This window comes from Perna viridis, chromosome 12 (assembly GCF_037379345.1).
Source record: "Perna viridis isolate PV_CMFRI_1.1 ecotype Kerala chromosome 12, ASM3737934v1, whole genome shotgun sequence".
Lineage (NCBI taxonomy): Eukaryota > Metazoa > Mollusca > Bivalvia > Mytilida > Mytilidae > Perna > Perna viridis.
In genome coordinates, this window is record NC_142456.1 from 12,765,598 (window position 1) to 12,788,381 (window position 22,784).

General features: G+C 32.0%; 1 protein-coding gene across 2 annotated transcripts in view; it reads right to left on the reverse strand.

Annotated features, from left to right (window-relative positions):
* The window catches only part of LOC148601241 (activated CDC42 kinase 1-like), a 45,482-nt gene extending 30,167 nt beyond the window's left edge, over positions 1–15,315 (reverse strand). The window contains exon 1 of one of the 2 annotated variants that reach the window (XM_088555060.1): positions 15,178–15,315. Coding sequence is in view for 1 of the 2 variants with exons in the window: in XM_088555059.1 (XP_088411185.1) it covers positions 3,228–3,298 (71 nt within the window). In the remaining variant the exon portion in view is untranslated. Of the gene's footprint in view, positions 1–3,227; positions 3,398–15,177 lie in introns of those variants that run through there. The other variant, XM_088555059.1, reaches the window with a different exon arrangement.
* Between the last annotated feature and the right edge of the window lie 7,469 nt (positions 15,316–22,784).

Here is a 22,784-nt window from a genome sequence, read left to right on the forward strand (position 1 = left end):
CCTAGATAAGGTTGCTCAATACATGTATAATGCCCCTAGATAAGGCTGCTCAATACATGTATAATGCCCCTAGATAAGGTTGCTCAATACATGTATAATGCCCCTAGATAAGGTTGCTCAATACATGTATAATGCCCCTAGATAAGGCTGCTTAATACATGTATAATGCCCCTAGATAAGGTTGCTCAATACATGTATAATAACCTTAAACAAGGTCGCTCAATAAATACAAAAGTCACAATTAAAAGCGGAAAAGGTAAGTTTCATTCAAGCCATAGTGTACGAAATGGGTTCAAGGTAGATAGATTAATACTACCCAGGTTTCAATGAACTTCTCCTTAAATTGGATTATGACCACAAAGTATTAACAAGTAATGACTTTAGCATATCACAATGAAGATTACAGTAAGTTAGGGTGATTTAAGAATAACATTTATGTTGTAACAAGGAAACAGATATGGATCACATCCAAATTTGTGCATGATGTACAAAATTAAAAACTGTTTTTAAAAAAAAATTGGTTGTTTGGTTAGCTAATGTCCTTGTAATACAAAGATATGTTTACTTGAAAAAAAGACTAAGGATTGATACAATGAAAGCAGTCTGAACCTAACCAAAAACTGTTCTTATCCCAACATGAGTACAAAAATCTTTCTAATCTAAACACTAAATAAAGCAGAAACCTGTCTAAAACAAACACTGAATTAAACAAGCCTATAAAAATCAAACAGTAAATCAAATACTAAATACATCAAAGCCTGTCTACATCAAACACTGAATAAACCAAAACCTGTCTAAATCAAACACTGAATAAACCAAAACCTGTCTTAATGAAACATAGAACAAATCAAAAACCTGTCTAAATCAAACACTGAATAAACCAAAAACCTGTCTAAATCAAACACTGAATAAACCAAAAACCTGTCTAAATCAAACATTTAATAAACCCAAAACCTGTCTAAATAAAACACTGAATAAACCAAAATCTGTCTAAATCAAACACTGAATAAACCAAAACCTTTCTAAATCAAACAGTGAATAAACCAAAACCTGTCTTAATCAAACACTGAATAAAACAAAACCTGTCTAAATCAAACACTAAATAAACCAAACCCTGTCTAAATCAAACTGAATAAACCAAAACCTTTCTAATTCAAACACTGAATAAACCAAAACCTGTCTAAATCAAACACTGAATAAACCAAAACCTGTCTAAATCAAACATTTAATAAACCCAAAAACTTTTTTTTCAATTTTACACTTTGTAAACATTCTAAACAATTTTTTTCAGTTCAAAAGGGGCTTGTTTTAGAATGATTTACATGGTTCACAATAAATGCTAGCGACTGGCGATTTCACCGTCTACTTTGACATTGGCGCCAGCTATTTTGTTGCTAAAAAAAAAATAAAATTAAAAAAAAAATAAAATTGAAAAAAAAATGTTTGGTTATTTCACGTTTCAGACATAAAAAATTGTGTCAGAAACCTTTGATCATGGTGTTCATTGTACTGCAGATTAGTTTCCTTGACAACTTCATTTTTTTGTTGTTGTGATCGGCAGTACAAATAAACAAACTTTAATCGTGATTAATTCAGGGCTTTTGTAATGGACATGATATGTTTTTTTTCAAATGCAGTACAGATTCTGTATCACGGATTCCGTATGTGGGAAGTTTTAGAATCAATTCAACATTTCCTTCAGCGCTCGGTTCAGGCCTGAGGGCCTTCAATGGTGCCACCTACTCTTAATTTTCTTCCACCTACTTTAAAACTGATTGAGAACCCTGGATTTAGCTGTCCTAACAACATTTCCTTCAGCACTCAGTTCAGGCCTGAGGGCCCTCAATGGTGCCACCTACTCTTAATTTTCTTCCACCTACTTTAAAACTGATTGAGAACCCTGGATTTAGCTGTCCTAACAACATTTCCTTCAGTGCTTGGTTCAGACCTGAGGGCCTTCAATGGTGCCATACACTCTTAATTTTCTTCCACCTACTTTTTTAAGAATTAAAGAATACATGAATCCAATTCTCCTATAATAGCAATTCAGCTTGATGAGATATGAAGCAGAATTTCTGTTTATCTTATAGTTAATTATGCCTCAAATATATCATGTGAAGTTCATGGCCTGATTGCAATTTTGGAAATTTTTTTGTTAACTTCATGGCAAGAATGAGTACATAATAGCCTGGATTCCCATTCCCTTATCAAAAGCTCTGGGTCCAACCTCAATTCTCAAGACTCAATTGTAATGAAGAGCCTGTATTCTTTGGTAAGACTGTTTCTAGTACATATTCACAATTTTTTAACCTTGTTTTCATTTATTGATCATACAAATGATTTAATATTATCATTTTTAAACTCAATGCTCAAATATCACCTTGTTGTGAATATCTCTTGTCATTGTTTGCAAAATATATGGAGACTAGAGTGTAGCTTCCATGTTTTCAATAGGAATTTGACATTTCATTTAGAATTAAAATCTGTTGTTTAATCAGACCACGAAAAACACATAAATTAGGACACAATAAACAATTACAGATTTTCACTGCAATTGTTTTTTTTCCTTTCTTTTTTTAAAAGAACAGTGACATTTTCATTCAACAGAAAAAAGCTAAGTATACATGTATGATTGACCTATGACATAATTAAATACACTAAATATATTACCAACTAGTGAGTACTTTTTTATGAATAAACTACTGGGAAAGTTTGGCAGAGTCTTTTCCTAAGAAAATAATTTCAAAACATTTATCTATTTTTGTTAAACAGTCATGGATCGGTACAGCTTAAATCCTTTTGGAAAATATGATACCAAGTAAGGAATTTACTGCACAATAATATTTTATAAACTTGGCCTACTTGTAAATAAAGTGTACAAAAATTTGAAAAACCTGGGATTGGTAGTTCAAAAGATTTATCTGCTGGACTAAAGTCATCCAATGAATAAGACTTTATGCAATCTATACTAGTTCTCAACTGGATGAATCTTAGTGCAATCTATACCAGTCATCCACTGGATTAATGTTCAGCCAGTAGATAAAGTTTTGAACAACTGCTGGACAGTGAAGGGAACTTGTCTCTATAATTCATAGTAAGAACTTAATAAAACAATCTAACAAAAGGGAAATGTTTGCACTTAAGACTCCCCCTTTTTAAGCATGGTTTGCAAGGAGTTACAATACCAAAACAGGCCAAACAAGACAAACCATATCAGTAATACTTACTCTTTCACAGCCTCTGATGTCTTTTCTTTCTCCTTAAGTTTTTTCTTACTTTTCACATTATCCTTTCCCATATCCAGAAAAATATGATAACAAACCACTAATTTATGTTAAAGACAAGATTTTGAGCTAATTATCTATAACCCTTCGACACAAGATATCAAAAATGATTATTTACACATACAGGGTCATTTCCTGAGCAGATGTAAATAGAATGAGGACGGATGTGGTACACTATGCTTCATAACACAAGACAACCCAAACACAATGACGAACACAGACTGTAATAAGGAAATAAAAGCTTTTGAATTTGACACTACATGAACAATTGTTGTACATGTACTTTTTAGCCAGAACTTGGAGAGTACATTGTATTCTCAAGTCATATGTAGTATTCAAGTACATGTATGCGTCAACGGCTCTTTCATGTAAAGCACCACTCTCATCAGTAAAACATGTTTAATTTCAGCTCTTGAAATGGCAACCCTTTGGCATAATACCAAGATGTACAGTATATGCTTTAGACACTCTTGAAATTGCAACTTCTGGCATAAATACCCCACATGTACAGTACATGTACATGTATATGCTTTAGACACTCTTTAAATGGCATTTACCAAGATTTACAGAATATGTTTTAGACACTTGAGACTTCAACAAAACACATGATAAACATATCAATCAAAGTCCAACTACATGTACATGTACATTATGTTCAGACTACATGTATGCCATACTGTAAACTGTGAAATTTTTGCTGTCATTATTTGAGGTTTCTGTGATCAATCTACTGTAGCACAGTTTCCAATTTGCAATCTTTTCACATATAAAAGTATCATGTTCTTCAAAAAATATTCCCCACATTTTCATTTTCAGGTTTTAGATCTTACCATGAAGATTAAACTGTCACAGAAATTTCATAATTAACAGTAGTTTGAAGTTCGAATTGTTTTTGTTTTTGAGAGGGTATCTCTTAATAACAGCTTTTGAGAAAACACTTTGAAGTTCAAAGAAGTTCAATACTTATAGTGCTAAGAATTATGCAATGAAATTGTGATTGGCTCTAATATATAAACATTAGAGGAACATACTTAAATGTATAATAGTATCTGTATTTGCGGGATTTTAAACAGTAAGAAATATTTCATGTACAGTATACAATGTACATGTACATGTACTTTTATAATACATCATAAGTTATGAATAAATGGATGTTTTTAACATTTCAGGAAACAAAGAGTCATGTTTTAATGATTTTACTAATTCAGAGATCATTCATTAACTACTTAAATATATCATTCATGTATCTATCTTGTATATGTATGATTACATGTACACTATGGTCAAGGTGGAACTTACCTTTTCCACCAGCTACAGTCACGACAGTTACAGATGATACAACATTAAATTGGTTAGAATTTTCAAATTAGATATTGGTAACTTAACTCAACACTGCTTGATGGTTGATATTTAAATCTTTAAAAACAGAACAAACCTTAATTCTGAATCCTGAGAAATAAGTCAATTATTCTGACTAGTGAATAGCTATTCAATGGACTAGTCTATTATTTGATAGCTTTAGTTGAAGCATTCATAGCCTAATGACATCTATAAAATGAAAGTCTGACAATTCCTTTTTTTCTTCATTTAATTTGCACTCAGACCTTTTTTCTATAAAAGTAGTACATGGACATGCCCATGTATATCAAAAGTTTAAACTATTTTCAAAGTCGATATGTAGTACATGTATACTGTACAAATAGACTCAAAAATATGAAAGGCAGACTACACTCTTGTACAATTACTCATAGTATCACAGTCAGCCAATACTAGCAAGACAAGGTGTAGATCATTTCTACATTGTACAATGTTTCTTCCAAACAACAGGACATGTATTTGATTCTATATCCACTGAAATTAATTACAGTGACTTGATCATTAGCTTATTCAAAATATATCAATTATGCTTTTTTTTAAATTCTGGAAAAGGACAGTGCTAAAGTGTTCATTTCCTATTATCATACCCCTCTAAACCTAGATATCTACCATATTATTCTGGCTAGAACATAAATCAAGTTTGCTGCATTTTTTCAGTAGCAGTAATGAACTCAGTTCTTATTTCCTTCAAAGTCACACAAACCTCAGATTAACACATTTAAAATGTGGTTATCAAAGTTAAAATTCAAAAAGTGGTGTGATTAAATTCAAAATGATAAATTATTCACATGAAATCTCATCAGACTACCACAGAAATCTCGATATTTATTTTTTATATTAAATATTTACAAAATCTTTTCATCAAGTATGTATAGTGCAATGATTAATGGTAGAGCTATGATATGTATGGGGCAGATAGGTGCACACTTTATCTGACTTTAGGCACATTGAACTTAATTGTACAAGCATGTTCTCATATGTTGGCCATTGCCTTATTAAACAAAATTTGGGGTTGAGGGGGTCTGCTAAAACATACCAGGCTTTTATACGCTAATTTTACATCAAATTTGCTCAAAATTAACAAAATTTTGCAACAAACAAATGGTTCCTTTTTCCAAAAGTGCCCAGAACTGCTAGTAAATACATTTTTACCTCTCTTGACCAAACCCTATATAAACCATTACACTGCCTAAACTGGACAAAGTCTATTACTATAAATCACAATGTATTATCAACCAGTGAGATACTGGACACATTTCTTAACCAAACAAGTTTTTCAGTCCTGAAGGGGTATTTAGTATATACTTGAATAGAAGAACAGATATAAATGAATGAATCTTAAACTGGTCAGTCACAAAAAGGGATTATATATGTACATGTAGCAATAAACATGTACCACCAGCTAGCACATTGTATATTTAGCATTAAATACATACACTGTACATGTATGTAAGCATAACAGACAGACAGATGGAGTGGAACAGATACAAGACCTGCTTTCACTGTTGGTGGAGGTATATGTAAAAGGAGGGGGTTGGGCTTCCCTTTTCTCAATACAGACTTTTCTCAGTTGCAAAAATGTGAAGATTTACACTTTGTTAACATGTGTAGAACATTGGAATAAATGATAAAGGGGAAAAGTCAATAAAAAAAAGGTTACCAAAGAATGTCACTAGAAAAAAGACTACAATATAATATTTTACCTATTTGATGCTATTACAACAATTATAAAAAAGAAAGACAGGAACACTTATAACCCTGACTATCAAAACTACATGTACATGAGGTCATAGATTACCTAGCTTTGTAACACCATAACATTACCAATGGAGGTCAATTACATAAATTAACCCACCACCCCCCCTTGTCAAGTGACAAAAACAACAGTAATGAGGAAATTTTAAAAACAAACAATAAAAACATCAAATCAAAAGCAGCTGATTGACAAACCTGTGGTCAACTTTAATATCTGCTCCTTTTATGGGACAGAAATGACATTTTTATGAATCACAATGATCATAAAACATATATTTAATGCCTCAGGACATCCTGTGGTAAACTTTGATAAACATCTTTTAGCATTTAGATTATTGATATTTTTTCATATTCAGTTTCTTCAACCAGATCACTGTCATGACAATGTTTTTGACCTATCTTAACACCTTGCTGACATCTCCTGGAGTTTACAAGAAACAGAATATTTTATAGGGGTGGAGCATAAGGGATGTTCTATATACATGTATGTAGATGCTCCCAAACATGAATGGCTCAAAATCAGTCTTTCAGAAGTGATGTATTTAGCTAAGAAGTGATTTAAAAACAGATTCACAGTATGTAATAGAAAGTCTTGCCTATTGCCTTTAGTGAAGACACCAGTGATACATGTACCTCAACATAGCACTGCATTATCAAAACAGTTATTATTGGAGTACAAATAGCTCTGTCCCTAATAAGCAAAGGCTGAATATTATATTATAGAATTACAATAGAGCCAAATGTTCCACCGATCAATGTAAGAAAAACTCATTCTAGTAACTCCTAAAAACTAAGCCAAGACTAATTTTATTTCATTTTCAATAACCCATAAGTGGGCTTAAATGGTCCATAGTAGTTTCTAGCCAATATAAATTCATGAAGGAATTTTACAAAATAGTGTACATTGTATTTTTTGACAGAACCTATTTTACATTAACAAGTAATAAGCCTACTATAAAAGGAAAGGACACAGATGTCCCCATTACCCTAAAATAAAATAAAAAGTAAATAAAAGTAATGGAACAAAAATTAATACTCAACCATGTAAAGGTGAAAAAATGACCTAACTCAAAAACAATATTTTGGATTGAATATTGAATTAACTGTTCTGTGTAAAGTTTCAAAACAATTTATTGATCTGTTTGTTCTCAAGTTATCATCAGGAAACTGTCTTCAAACAGACAGTCAAGGACGGACACAAAACTTTTTAAGAGGGTATCACATAATACCTGGCCACTTCATGGGGAGTGTCAAGTTTTCACCACACTTCATGGGTAGTGTGAACTTCATGGGGAGTGTAAAGTTTTCACCACACTTCATCGGGAGTGTCAAGTTTTCACCACACTTCATGGGGAGTGTGAACTTCATGAGGAGTGTAAAGTTTTCACCACAGAAAACATTTCTTCATATTTAGATTGTACAATGTATATAGCTTAACATCTGCCAATTCACTAAATTCAAATTGAATATACTCTGTAATAGGGTATCAGTATACATTGTTCATGTATTGGAAAATAAAGGAGTATTTTTGGATACACATGTACAAGTGTATCAAATTCTGCCCTGAAAAGTAACTTAGTCAAATTGATATGAATACTGCATAAGTACCAGTCTATATAAAATTCAGACCAGTAACTGTGACTGTTCCTGAACAAGAAATGAAACTGATTTTGGTAGGTTTTTGACATGCAATAAGCATGAATCACCTCCAATCTGATTTTTATAAAGACTGCTACTTTAATATTTACAAAATGTGTACTTAATCTGACTACATAACTTTTTTTTTGTTGACAATGTACATCTAAGCACATTAATTTCGAAATTACATTTTTTAGATGATATTGGCCAAATGTGTTGGCAGCTTAAATATACCAGCTATGAAAACCTACATAAAACAAATTTTTGAGAATGTTTTGTTTGTTTCTTTGTTGAAGCATGTGACCAATATGTCTTGATCAAAAGAACACCCACAAACCTACAAATTTTGTAATAAATTTTTGAAAGTTGCATAGAAAAGATACTTTGGGCCATCATTTTTACACATTAATGTTGTAACAGGTTGGAAAGATTTTGTGTGGGAAAAGTTATCTATTAAACACTAAAATGTACCAATAAATCTATTCAGATGGAAAGCTAAATTTTTCACTAATCTATAGGGCCAGAAACTGGTACAGATATACCAGTACATGTATCCCTATGAATGAAGACTTTACACATGCATGTTAACGAATGAAATGCTTAACTCATTACATACATTTTGTACATGTGAAACATTCATACATGTGCATGTACCTTTATATGCAAAGTAGACAATGATGTATTGTTTCTTGCTACCAACTCAATTTAATTTCAATCAATAGAAGATATGTTTGATTCAATTCAAGTTAAATATTACTCCCCATACAATTATATACAAATGTTATGTACTAAAGGCAGTACATGTTACATGCATATGTACATTCTGTTTGACTGGTGTGTACATATAGGATATTTTCCTCCCATTTCACTCAATAGCAGAACTTCTACTTTTTCTACATGTGTACATGTACATGTAGTTTCTTATATACAGAAGGATTTTACTTCTTGAGTTTTTTCTCAATGCTGTCAATGAATTTCAATCATGAAAGAAAGATAACTCTATATCATTGTTTGGCTTAAAAATTTAAAAATTAACGGAAAGGGGACAACAATTCCAAAATACCATTTTACAATATTGCATATGTACAAAATGTACATGGATGTTTAATTTCAGTCTTATACAGGAAGTACATGTACATGTAACAAATAAAGGGGACAGAAATTTGGTAAAAAGACATTTCTGACAATTTAAACAATACACTATGACATTTCAGAGTGAGACTAAGTAATTAAGTAGCTCTACAGATAAGAATCATGCAAAATGTAATTATTGGCTGGAAAGCCTACATATTTTTGTTTTGGATATTTTGTTTCAAATGTTATAGTAAACAGAAATTAACATGTGGCTTTTCATATAACCCTTGTTCTTAGGAGAAAAAAATTATATAGAATGTACAGTAGAAGTCATGATTAAGGGAGATAACTCTGTAAATGACACTAAAATACAACAGAAACTGTTGGATTTTCAATGTGGATTATCTCCTAAGAGCAGACATACATTCATTCATTATTATACATTTCATCATATAAACCTATAAAGCAACTTAATAACAAAAAAAAATATGTAGCTTTTTTTTTGGGTGTATCACATATTTTACAGAATTTGCATGATTCTTACACAGACTACTACTTAAAGTGTTTCTTTAATAAGGCTAAAACAACATGTACAATTTGATACATTTTCATTTTTGTGATAGGTGTTTACAGGCTGTTCCAGAATAGCATGTCAAAACCTACATGAACATCTAATGGAGACTCTTTTGTAGGCCTTGGCCTGCAAATAAGTTTCTTATGATGTATTTAATTGTCAAATAAGTATTTAAGACCAAATATTATTAAGTTTCCTGCTACCCTTACCTACCATATTTTTAGTGCCTACTCTAAACATGTTACGTCCATTTTGGCTCAAGCACTGTTGAAGCCTAGATTGTTTCCCCTTTAAATCAATGTAAAAAATAATATAATTTACCCAACTACATGTACCCAGGGTTCTCAATAAGTTTTAAAGTAGGTGGTACCATTGAGGGCCCTTATTTACCAAAAGATACCAAAAGAAATTCTTTTTTTTAGCGAAAAAATAGCCAGTGCCAATGTCAAAGTAGAAGGAGAAATCGCCGGCACTTATTGAGAACCCTGTGTACATGTACCTTCCCAATATTTTTTGGCTGGTAGCAGGAAAGAAGACTATTATTTTTTAGCTTAAGAATGGAAACAAGTGGAGACAAAAACAGCAAAAATTATCAGTAACAGTCTAACCCTTCATGATCAATACATCAAGGTTGTGTCATACATGTACATGTAACTTAAACCCTTGGAGAATTTCATTAACCTTATATGAGGATTGTTTAATCTTTCCTAAATTTCTTTAAATGCATTACAGACATCAAAATACATACATGTACATGTATTGAAATACAAAATAGAGTAAAATCCTTCATTTAATGTATATTATTTTAGCTATTCAAATTTCTTGAGGCCACAGCTAGAAGCAAGTACAATGTACATGGCCAATCAGTCTGGTCCAGAAAAGTTACAAAACAATCTGGATTACAGGAAGTGGAAAGGGCTGTCATTTTTTTTTTTCATTTTGAAAAAAAAACTAGGGTCAGTATTTATACATGTATATGTATTTTTTTGGCCTTATGTACTCATCTGATGATTACAATAGCAGGATATGGTCCTTAAACATGTTATGGATCAGATCAGAACTGCACCCTTTTTTTAATGATGTCACAATTGACAGTGTACAAAAAAAATGTACATGTAGTGGTACCTTCTTTAAATGATGCCACAATGGAAAATGATGTACCAAGAACTGGACCCAACACTCTCTAGTTTGATTAGGAATTCATATTAACTTATTTTCTCCCAAAAATAGTATTATTTGAGTGAAGCTCTTGCTCTTATATGTATAGAAGTTTGACTACAAAATCATCATACTGACCAAATGAGAAACATCAAGGAAAAATTAGATCAACATGCTTTGAAATAGTCATGCACACCCCTAGAAGATACATTGTACATTTCAAAATCTCATATGTACATGTATGTTACTGATCAGAACTTCTAGGACATAATGCTTCATCTGGTTGAAGCAATCAACATAAAACCTAGTGCATTTTATTTTGAACCAGGAACCTTTTGATTATACATGCAGGGCATAATCTAGGCGGCGAAATAGAGATTTAAGTCGCCAGCTTGTGTTCTTTTAAGAGAAGTGAAGTCGCTGTGAAATTTGACCAAAGAGAGCTAACTCTAGCCCTTCCACGTAATAAACAACCAAACTGCAAAATAGTGGCAATTTTCGTAAAGAAGAGAAAATTTGATTTGGAAGGAGTTCACTTAATTTTCATCAGTTCCAAGCAATCCAGGAAATTCTAGTTCTAGTGACTTGGATAAAGGATAAAACCAGCAGAACGTATTTGAATGAAATATATTCAATTTGTTGAGTTCAAAATGAAATGAAAACAATCACACAAGGTAAGGTATGTGTATATTTTGTATTCCTTGATTAAATATGTTATTTGATGACAACAATTAATTTATTTACTCAATGAGAGACTCTTACAGTGATTTCAATGGTTTTAAAATTTTGAAAGACAATGAATAATTGGTAGGTTCAGGTTGGATAACAGTTATGTGTATGAGTGCATGTGGGTTTGAAGTGACACTTCGTTTTGATAAGGCAAAAATAAAGATAATTAAGCTAACTATTATCACTTATAAAAAAAAATCAGGGAAATTTATTGGATAATAGACTACCATTATGGCATATCAAGATGCAGTCATTCCTTTATCAATTTATATTATAATTATTAATTATTTGAAAATAATCCCACTAAACAATGTATGTGTACATGCATGTTTGTACAAACTGATTTGTGTTTTGTATCAATTACAATACAAGTGTACTTATCATAATGTCAGAACAGAGATAATTTACAAAAAAATTCTTTTTCTTTTTCAGGAAGAGACCAGATAAAGGTGCAGACCATTTTTAGACTTTAAGAACATGTTATTATAAGAAACCAGTTCTCAATGACAATCTGATCACTTACTATATTCAATTAAAGTTACTTATTATACATGTACATGTACTTATTCATTTGCAAGTATAGAAAATCGAATTACTGTATTAAACATATGTTATTTGCTTATTATTATTAGAGTACATGTCCTTGAGATACAACTTCATATCAATGCGATAAAATATTCTAGCAGTGAAGCATGATTTCACCCCATTCCAGACTCACTTCTCTCTATCACTCCTGGAAGGGAGAAGTCACTTCTTCTATTCACTGAATCCTAGATTATGCCCTGTACATGTATAACAAATAATTTGTATGTCCATTGCTTGCCCCAACTCATGAAAATCTCCTAATAAAGAACAGCAAAAACGGTAAATGGAATGAAGACTGTTAAAAAGGAAACTAATTACTTAATGCTCTGCCCACACTAAAAAATTAATGCCCTCCAGTTTCTTATATTGGGTCTATTAAGGACTTGTACATAACATCAAACTATTCCCAGTTAAATACATGCAGGCAAATGAAACACACTCTAAAATGTGAAGAAATTTGTCTAAAAACTCATCATCCTGACACTTGAAAAACTTTTCTTCAAGCAAAAAAACTACAATGGGATACATTAAAGCTTGAGAAGATGTGCAAACGCAGGCTAAGCAAAACGTTTAAGAGATGTCTATGTTATTTTCAAAAGAGGCTACTTCTATTGGGAGGATTTTGATAAAATGCTGCAATCTACACCGACCAGTAAAGTATATATCAACCATAGGTTTATTGATTTATTTGTTGGACTCCTGTTACCTGAAAATGACCCCCAGTTCTACTGTCAAAGGGGCCAGTCAAAAGCGGGGACCTTTTGGTAATTATTCTGGAATGAACACTGTATAAATACATAAATTTTTGCCTACTAGCAGAATTTTGTTTTTTCAACTATAATTTTACCATTATGTTTCTTAGCGTATTTTTACTTTTACAAATTTCACCAATTTCTGCTATTTAATTGATTTCTTAATACGAAGTCATGAGTCGAGATTCACTTGGACAACAACTGGGCGTTTTGAATTGCATCAACGATATGAGGACATGGCCATGCTTATGATTGCAAAGTGACATAACTTCCTGTTTTTAAATATCTGTTTTGGAGCCATTTACCCTTCTTTTTAAAGAATTAAGTTAAAATTAGTGTGTGTATTCATTTTAAGTAGTACTCCAGCTAAAGATCATGCAGAATGTGATTCATGGGTGAAAAGCCTACATTGTTGATGTTTCGTTTGAATTGCCATAGTAAATAGAAAACAATGTTTGGTTTTTCATACAACCCTTGTACTTAGGATATAAAATTTGATTGAATGCACTATAGATTTCTAAATTAAGGGAGATAACTGTAAATGACACTCTAATACATTAGAATATATTGGATTTTCAATGTTGATTATCTCCTATGAGCGGGCAGATTTGAAAGAATAATTACACATTTCATAATATAAACCCATAAAACAACTTAATTACAAAAATGAAAATACGTAGCCTTTTTTGGGGTGTAGCACAATTTTCAGAATTTGCCTGATTCTTACCAGGACAGCTACTTAATAATTTGTTCATCTCTTTACCAAAATACAATTTTGGTTTATTTATATTACTGAGAGAAAAATGCATTACTTTTACATGTATTAGGTGTTGCAGTCTTTAGTTAAGGCCATTTAGAGTAAAACAAGGGTATTTTTGTCTTACATTACTATTAGGGAGTGTATGAATATGTGTCATTAATTTTTTAATAGTTTGAACTCCTAGTTTAATTAGTTGCTATATACTTGTAGGTATTTTTTACAGCCGTCATAGTGAGCAGAGTAAACTGAAACCAGTGGATTGTTAGAATAATGGGAAATATGTTAAAAGATAGAACAAACTGTACTATTATTAAAATAAAATTTGATGAATAATATAATTGTCTTCTAACAAGTCACCAATAACAGAGTAATTGTATTCAGTTTTTATGGTTTCAGTTGCTTTAATGTAGATGTGCATAATGAAAATATTGATTGTCTGCAAGTGAAAGGAAGTAATTATTCTTCAAATCTGTATTGAAATAATTCTCCATAATGGTTTTACAAAATTTGACCTCTTCAGCCTTCCTTGTTATACAAAAGAAAAACCTCGAAAGCTCTGGCCTTTTAAATCAGTCTGATAAATTTTATTCTGTAACCATTACTTGTTTATAGTTTATCAATCCTCTCTTTGTGTCAAACTTCTTAAAAGAGTTATTGTTATTTATATCAAGTTTTGTTTTAAATGCCACCTGGTGCATCCGAGGTAATTTTTTTAGTGAATAGCAGAAATGGGGGAGTAGTTTCAATTACAAGCACAAGTGCAACTCCTCCTTAACTTCTCAATTAAAGTTGATTGTATTTTATAGGAAGGTAAGGCAACATGTAGATGTGTATTAAGGGAAAACAATTAATGTCTTCTCCTTTCTATGGCAGAATATCTTCATGGTTTAAATTGGAGTAGGCCCACATGAGCCATGGGTTATTATCTTAGTGAGTTTGCCTCCAGTGTGTCTGTTTTCTAGTCTATCATTGTGATATGAAAATTTTTGTGTGCATAGGAAAAAAACATTGCCTTTAAAATCAGTATCAATGTATAACTACAGAGCAGGGTCAGTTCGACTGTCAAAACATTCCAGATATGCAGAGGGTAAGTGAAGAGGGAGAAAAAAAAATACCTGCTTTGATCTATGAACGTATTTTACCCCCCAAGGTAAATTAATTAATTAATGCATAAATCCTTAAAAAAAAATTGGCAAAATGATAAATGACATGAAATCTAATTTGTTGAAAAGAGAACCTGATTATACTTTTCCTTCAGACTTCACTTGACTTAAGACCATTGCCTTCCTTATAATATGATATATATGGTTAAAAGAAAAAACGAGTATCTACTGCAAAGAATACTGTACACTCCTCACATGCAAGTACTTGAATGTGAGTCACTCAAGAATTCACCTGGAAGACAAGAAGTGTTGTAGATAAATTCTAAGTTTCTAAATCAATGAGTAAAATATACATAAAATTCTTTTCGTTATGGTTTTGATATCTTACCTGAAGATGTTAATGTGCTATAGATACTTCACAATCAGTATAGTTTCAACCGTATACACAAAAAGCTCACATTTCTTCAAATTATTAAAAAAAAAATAGGAAATGAATCCAACCGGAAGTTTAAATAAAATCTAAATCAATTTCCAAAAAGGCAATGATTTGCATTTCGGGTTCAGAAACGAAAGTCGTTTCGGTTGTTGTCGTTAAGTTTTAAAATGAGTATCACATACATAAAATCATGCATTCAGCTTGTATCTTTCATATTTTTTCAGTTATAATTGCAGGGATCATTTTTTTTTACAAAACGGAATAATTGGGGTTGTCTTTCTTACAATGAATAATTATTAAGCCCGAGAACAACCATTTGATTATCAGTATGGGGAGGCTAGGATCAAATTGGAAATAAAAAGGCTGGATAAAAATTTTAAAGAAATGAAAAGCCATGATAGGCCATTAGGTAAATAAAAGGGCAGGTTCTATTATTGTCCTGATATTTTCAATTCATATTTAAAAAAAAATTTCGGCGCTTCGCCCCAAAGAATAAAAACAGGACCTAAATTTTTTCAAAATGAAAAGGTATATATATGATTTGATCCTAGTCTCCCTAAAAATCAAATGGTTGCTCCCTAACTTACATACTCTATTTTTCGTTTTTCATTCGTAACTAAACTAGAGGCTCTTAAGAGCTGGAATCTCTCGCCTGGCTTGAAAAGCAACATTCTATTTTTTTTGTAAGAGTAATCAAGGGAAATTCTAGTGAAAATCAAAAGAATGTTATCCAGAGACAAAGACCAGACGCTGAAAACAGACACACACAACAAAAAAAAATAAAGTAATCAAAATAATACATAGAAAGTAACAAGGTAAATGGAATAGATTAAATGTAACTATTCGAGTCTCTACATCTATTCATTCATTTAAACGAAAACTAAATACATTACTTTCAAAACCCCCTAAATTTTACGATACTGGAAACAGGTATTTGAATGTTATACACACACGCATTAGACATCGTTGTAGCAATCTAAAAGCTGATCAGTTTAGAGTTAACTTAATAAATGATTCCAAATGTTCGTTTTTTTTTTTTTTTTTTTTTTTTTTTTTTTTTTTTGTTTGTTTGTTTGTAAGTTTTTTACGCTTATACTTAAGAAACAATCATATCATTTTTTTTTTTGGATTCTGTCCAGTAATTTCGGAGGAAAAAAATTCTTAAAGAAATAACAGTAAAAAATAGCAAAAAAGTGGTTGAAGAAGGGCTATAACTCAAACATGGTTGAGCAGATTAACACGAAAATTTGACTACTGATAGATCTTATCACGCTGAACACTTTTATCTCTTGTCTGAATTTTCTGGACCTAAGGATTTCGAAGATGTATATACGAAAAACGTCTGTCGCGGTCCCTCGTGTTCTATTTTTAGGACAACAATGTTTTTTCAAAGGATCAAAAATCCCCACAGAACAGAACACCCCAAGGAATATCCGCACCAAGTTTGGATCCAATTGGTCTAGTAGTGTCAGACGAGAAGTTTTTTTTCGGTTTTTCAAAGAAATAAAATTAAAAATAGAAAAAAAAAGTTGGAAAAGGACAATAACTCCAACATGGCTTAACAGATTTACAAATTTGACCACAGACAGATCTCTCCATGCTGAAAACTTTTATCCCATTTCCAAAAAAAAAAAAAAAATAAAAAATAACGGTTTTTTTAGATAATAGCTATGCGAAAAACTTCTGACTGACCAATATGCTCAATTCTTAGTAACTGTGGTCATGTTTTTTTTACGGACCAAATATCCCCACTTCATTTCTATGCACAATACCCTAAGGAACATTCATACCATGCTTGGTTCTAATTGGTCCAGTAGTTTCAGAAAAGAAGACTTTTAAAGAAATAACATTAAAAGTAGCGAATAAAGGTCGCAAAAAGGACAGCAACTCCAACATGGCGCAACAGAATAACACGAAAATTGATTACATGTGCAGACAGATCTTATCATGCCATACGCATTTACTCCGAAGTCAGAATTCAGCTAAACATGTTCTATTTTAAGTAACGGCAGCTATGTTTTTAATAGATCAAAAACCCCACATCAGTTCTACCTTATGAAACATGAATACCAAGTTTGGCCATGATTCGTCTAGTAGTTTTAGAGGAGAAGAGTTTTGAAAAATTGTTAACAACGACGACTACGACTGACGACGATGAAGGACTTCAAGTGATGACAATAGCTCACATGGCACCAGGTGAGCTAAAAAGAGCAATAAATTCTATATTGCAAAACGAATTTCACCACAGATAGATCTGATCATACTGAACAACTTTTACCCAATGTCAGAATTTGGCTAAACCTTACGGTTTTGGGGATATGTGTAAAAAACTGATGTCTGACCCATATGTTCCATTTTTAGTAACGGCGGCCATGTTTGTCGACGGATAAAAAATCCCTACGTATTTTTCTACGCGGAATACCCTAAATAACATTCAAAGCAAGTTTGGTCGTAATTAGTCTAGTAATATAAGAGGATTAGAGTTTTGAAAAATTGATACAGACGACGGACGACAAGTAAGGGCAATAGTTCACCTTAGGGCCATGTGAGCTAAAAATGACGGATAACATGTTATTAGCATGCAGTTTACCGTTTGCAAAAAGGATAGAAAAAAAAACAAGTTTCTCGGGCAAGAAAATATTTTACCGTAAAACTTATTTCATCAGCGTCTGCGCATTCATTGATTTTTAAATCAAACTTACAACTTGGGGATTATAATCACATATATAGAGTGCAAAGTTTGAATAACATTCATTTGGTTGAATACTCTTTGAGTTACATATTACACAAAGTAGATACCCCCAAGCGGAACGGACGAACGAACGGACGGAGTCGAGCGGCTAATACCAGACGCGGGTCCAAGGAATGGCGTGCCGGGCGTACGCCCCACCTAAATCGGTAAGAAAAAAAGTTTCACCACAAGTTTCACCACAAGTTTCACCCCATAATATATTTTGCCTTGCTTTACGTGGCATTTAATTCAATTAACTCCCCCCTTAAACTCAAATCCTGGATCCACCCCTGAATGCGCCTGCTTTGACCGTGGTGACGCGGATAAAAACTAAAAAAAAAAACTGTGAGCATATGCTTACTAAATAATATCCTATTTATGGTCAAAATATAAACAAACATGTCGAACAAGATAATGTCGCTTCAGTCTAAATACAAATCCGATATGGCATATGTATTTGAAGCTTCTCTTGGGCGGTTCCAGGATTTCAGTATAGGAAGCGTAGATATAAAATTAAAGGTCGAACAAACCGAGGCAAGAAAACTTTTTTCTTACAAAAAGTCTAGAAAAAAAGAAAAAAACAACAACCAAAAAGGCAACTCCTATATTAGTTACCAAATATTCATGGGAATTTGACTACAATTAGATGTTATTATGCTGAATACTTTTTCCCATGGTCAGAATGTGGCTAAAGTGCTGTCTGACACCCCCATATTCTATTTTTTGAAACGGCGGCCATGTTTTTTTTCACACTCAAAAATCCCTACAGTCATTTAGTACCCTAAGAAACAATCTTCTAAAGTTTTGAATCCTGGTGAATAATTTTAATGGGAAGATTTTTATAAAAATATCGGTGGACGATGTATGACGGACGCAAAGTGGTAGCAGTAGCTCACATGGTCTATGATAGCTCGATCCTTATAAGTTTCTGTTCATCAAAATGAACAAGTAAGCGCGTTAGAAGTAGAAGAAAAAATTACCTAATAAGAATAAAAAAAATGCACTTTAATTACAACGTCTCATTACTTGGAAAGTCAATAAAAGACAAAAAATAAAATGCTTCTAAAATTAGACTGTTTTAAGTAATGCATGTTTGAGATAAAGTTGTTTAATTAACACATTAAATTGGCTTAAATAAGCAATAAACTGTCATAATCATTGCGCGTTATTTACTAATAACCCAATACAGTGGATTATATAATGCTTCTAAAGTAAGACTGTTTTAAATAATGCATATTAAAAATAAATTTGTTTAATTAACACATCAATTTTGCTTAAACAGACAATAAATTGTTATAGTTATTGTGCGTTATTTGCTAATAACGCAAAACTGTGGAATAAATAACGCATTAATTGTACAATTAAGGCCAACTTAATAAGAAACACGAGGCATGTATACGCTTCCGTATTATATGAATACAGTTAACACTGCCTTATGTTAAATAATGATTGCAAAGTTTTATGATTGAAAGAAAATTTATAGTACTTGGGACAGTTCAAATATTGCTTACATGGGCTCATTTTGAAGCTAAGACACTATATTAATGTACGCGGTATCACACAAAAGCTTGATTAAACTACGGTAATCTGGAAAAAAGACAATATCAGGTGATATAGAAGAAAATTCTGAAATTCTGAAAATTCTCCTTTTTACGATTTTATTGTAATTGTCACCCCAAAGGGAAAATCTACGCGCCTTAATTAATCAGATGTGTCGGAAACATCGTTATCATAATTATGAATGCCTAAACTATGAGTTTTACGGTGTCGGTATGTTGTGAATGAGAATTCTGTTTGATTTTAGGCGTAGGGGTAATATTTTTAACTCTTTTTTTTAAAATCCTTTCTGGAAAAGTAGTTTTTCGTGGTTTATTTATGTAGAAAATTAAATTATCTATCGAATAATAGCAAATTTGAAACGTTTTAGTTGAGTAATAACTTGTAGAGTCGAATTTATATGACTTTTCACCGAAAAATCGACAATCCCATTTTTGGCATTTTTTGATAAATTCTGACTACGAAAATCGCCAAAAATCATCAAAAGAACCCCAGAAGTATAAATTGTGATAATACTAAACAGAAAATACCAAATAAGCCATTTTTTACTGAAGCATTAATACTTAAGGGGTTTTGACATTGAAAACTATGTCAATTTAAGCGATTTTTCGAGGCGGGTAGGGTATATTTTTTTCATTTTACCGCAAAACCCTAAGTATTACCGCAACTTTGTTGGTACCATTGTAAAGCTGAGACACTGCTACAATATGATGCCTAAAGATGTTTATTTTGTTCATACATGCTATCCCAGGAAGGCTTAGACACTCAAACAATTGAGTCACAAAAATCTTGGCTTTTTGACCCAGTGGGGTACAAATATAGGCTTATACTGAAAAAAAATCCGAGAATATTCTTTGGCGACAAATTGATTCGGTAATTGGAGGAATAAAGGTACCTAAAAATCATCATCAAGTTGATGAGTGGGGGGATGCACGGTGGACCCCCCCCCCACTAGGCCATGTACTATTATTAACATTTCATAAAAGGGCAAAGTTTTAACATACTTTTTCTACTTTGCTCAGCGGCGTATTTTTGTGTGGCAAACTTTCTATTGTAATTAAGTATAACACCTAAATAAGTAAAATGTTTGATTCTTTCAAGTTCCACGCCCTTATAACACAATTTTCATGATCTTAGGTTTTACAACCATTTTTTCGGATAGGCACATACAGCACTGACTCTCAGACGTCTTTCTTGAAATTGGCAAATATATTGAAGCGTCAGCAGTGTGATGATTCGAGTACGTCAAACTAAACGTGAATCGATTAATTAATCAACTTTTCAAAAAGGATAAAATCCTTCTGTCATTCTAGTCATGATACCTTGTCAAAAGTAGTTAATTTACATAAATTAACAAATGCAGATAAGTGTAAAAAAAAATCGAAGTTCTGCATCTTTGTGTAGCTATAGTATTGGGTGGTTTGAGTTATTCCCCAATTTGAGATCATGGTATAATTAAGATTTTTAACATCCGATCTTAATCAAGCAGGTTGTAATCTTAATTTTGTCCTACAGAGTAAAGAATTCGTTTTAACTAAGTGTAGGCTGAAAGAGAATATGTTTCTCCTATGAAATCTGCAGAAAACTTCGAAAATGTAAAATAATGGGAAATCTCCTGCTGGAATTCAATCACCACCCGTGTTTAAACCGATAAGTTAATTTTTTGATAACTGGCTTCGAACAACATTAGATGTATAGCCGCTGATTTATATGGGAATTTAAAATTGTGAAAAAAACATCTACGCCTTTTCCTTGATAATCAATTTGAATTTCCATTTTGTTACGATCATAACTTTCTTTATGTAATATATTATTTAACCAATATTGTATTCTGTGTTAACTTTTCATCTATTATTGAGAAACAGGCAGTATACATGGTTGCATACAACAGTAAGTAACGGATTGGATGAGTTGATACCCTTATTGTAATATATACTTGGTAATAGATGACATTAGATATGAGTAGAGTAGTTCCGTCATAATTCAGTGAAAGTTTATTTCAATTTCAAAAATGTGGCCTATAGTACAAGCTTAGTTCACCCTCCAATTTTCCAATTTAAGTTGGCAAATCCGGATAATATAACGTAAATGAAGCAGGTATTATTTTAGTAAAATCAAAGTGTGGAAACACTGATTCAAGGAAAACCTTACTTTTCAAAAATAATCAGGCAATAGCTTAACGGTCGGGCCCATAAAACATACAATATACATGTAGAGTTTATAGGCTAGAGAAGTGTGAAAAATATTGCGATTGTTTTAATGTAAATGTATCATTACAAGCAAATCAAGAATTTCTACATGTTTCCGATGCCTTGTTAATATCGTGCCTTTGTCTATTGATTGTCCTGAATTTAGTCAGAGATGGTGTTGGATGAACATATTTTAAAGTTTTAATTCATGGGAAAATTTAGTTACCAAACTTGATTTTGAGATACTAGTAATTAAGTCTTAGATGTGACAATTTTTACAAGACTTTATATAGTGATTCCCCCTACTTCGTGAAAAATTAAAAACCTGATTCATACATGCATGATTTTTTTTAAAAATGTATTACAAGGGAAAATGCCATTTCTGTTCATTTCTGAGCTTCAAATGTTAACCTATTTGTGAAAAATGTCTTGCAAAGCAGATACATAGTTGCCATTGGATATAGTTGTCGAAATTATTATTTAAAAACCAGACTCTACTTTATATAAACTCCTTTGGTGCATTAAGTTTTGTATAAAGACATATAAATACACTCCCTGGGTGCACTATAGTTTGTATAAAACATAAATCCTTCATAATCATGTATTTCCCCCAGTAACTGCAATGAGCACAAGGCAATGATAGAAATTGCGCAGGGGCATGTTATTGCTTCGTCGTAAGAAGAACCTCCTAACTCCACCATGTCATCATATAGCTTGCCAGACATGCTTTGTCAAAAGTTAAGCTCCTTCTTAACCGATCTTTATGCTATTCATTATCAAACTTAATAAAATATATATAATTGTATGTAGTATGTATATATCGAATCTAAGACCTGCATCTGGACAAAACATACAAAAATACTAAATTCTCGTAAATTTAGTTTTGGAAACGTCGATTTTTTCCTGAAGCCGAAAAGGGAATCTGCAATTGGCTTCGTAAAATGAAAACCACATCCGCTCGTATTGCGGGTGCTAAGCAATCGTTTTAACATAAAACAATGAAGAAGATAGCATCATTACAAATAACTATTAGTCATTTTAGAATCTTGAAAGCACCAATAACTTTAGAATTAATCTTTCTA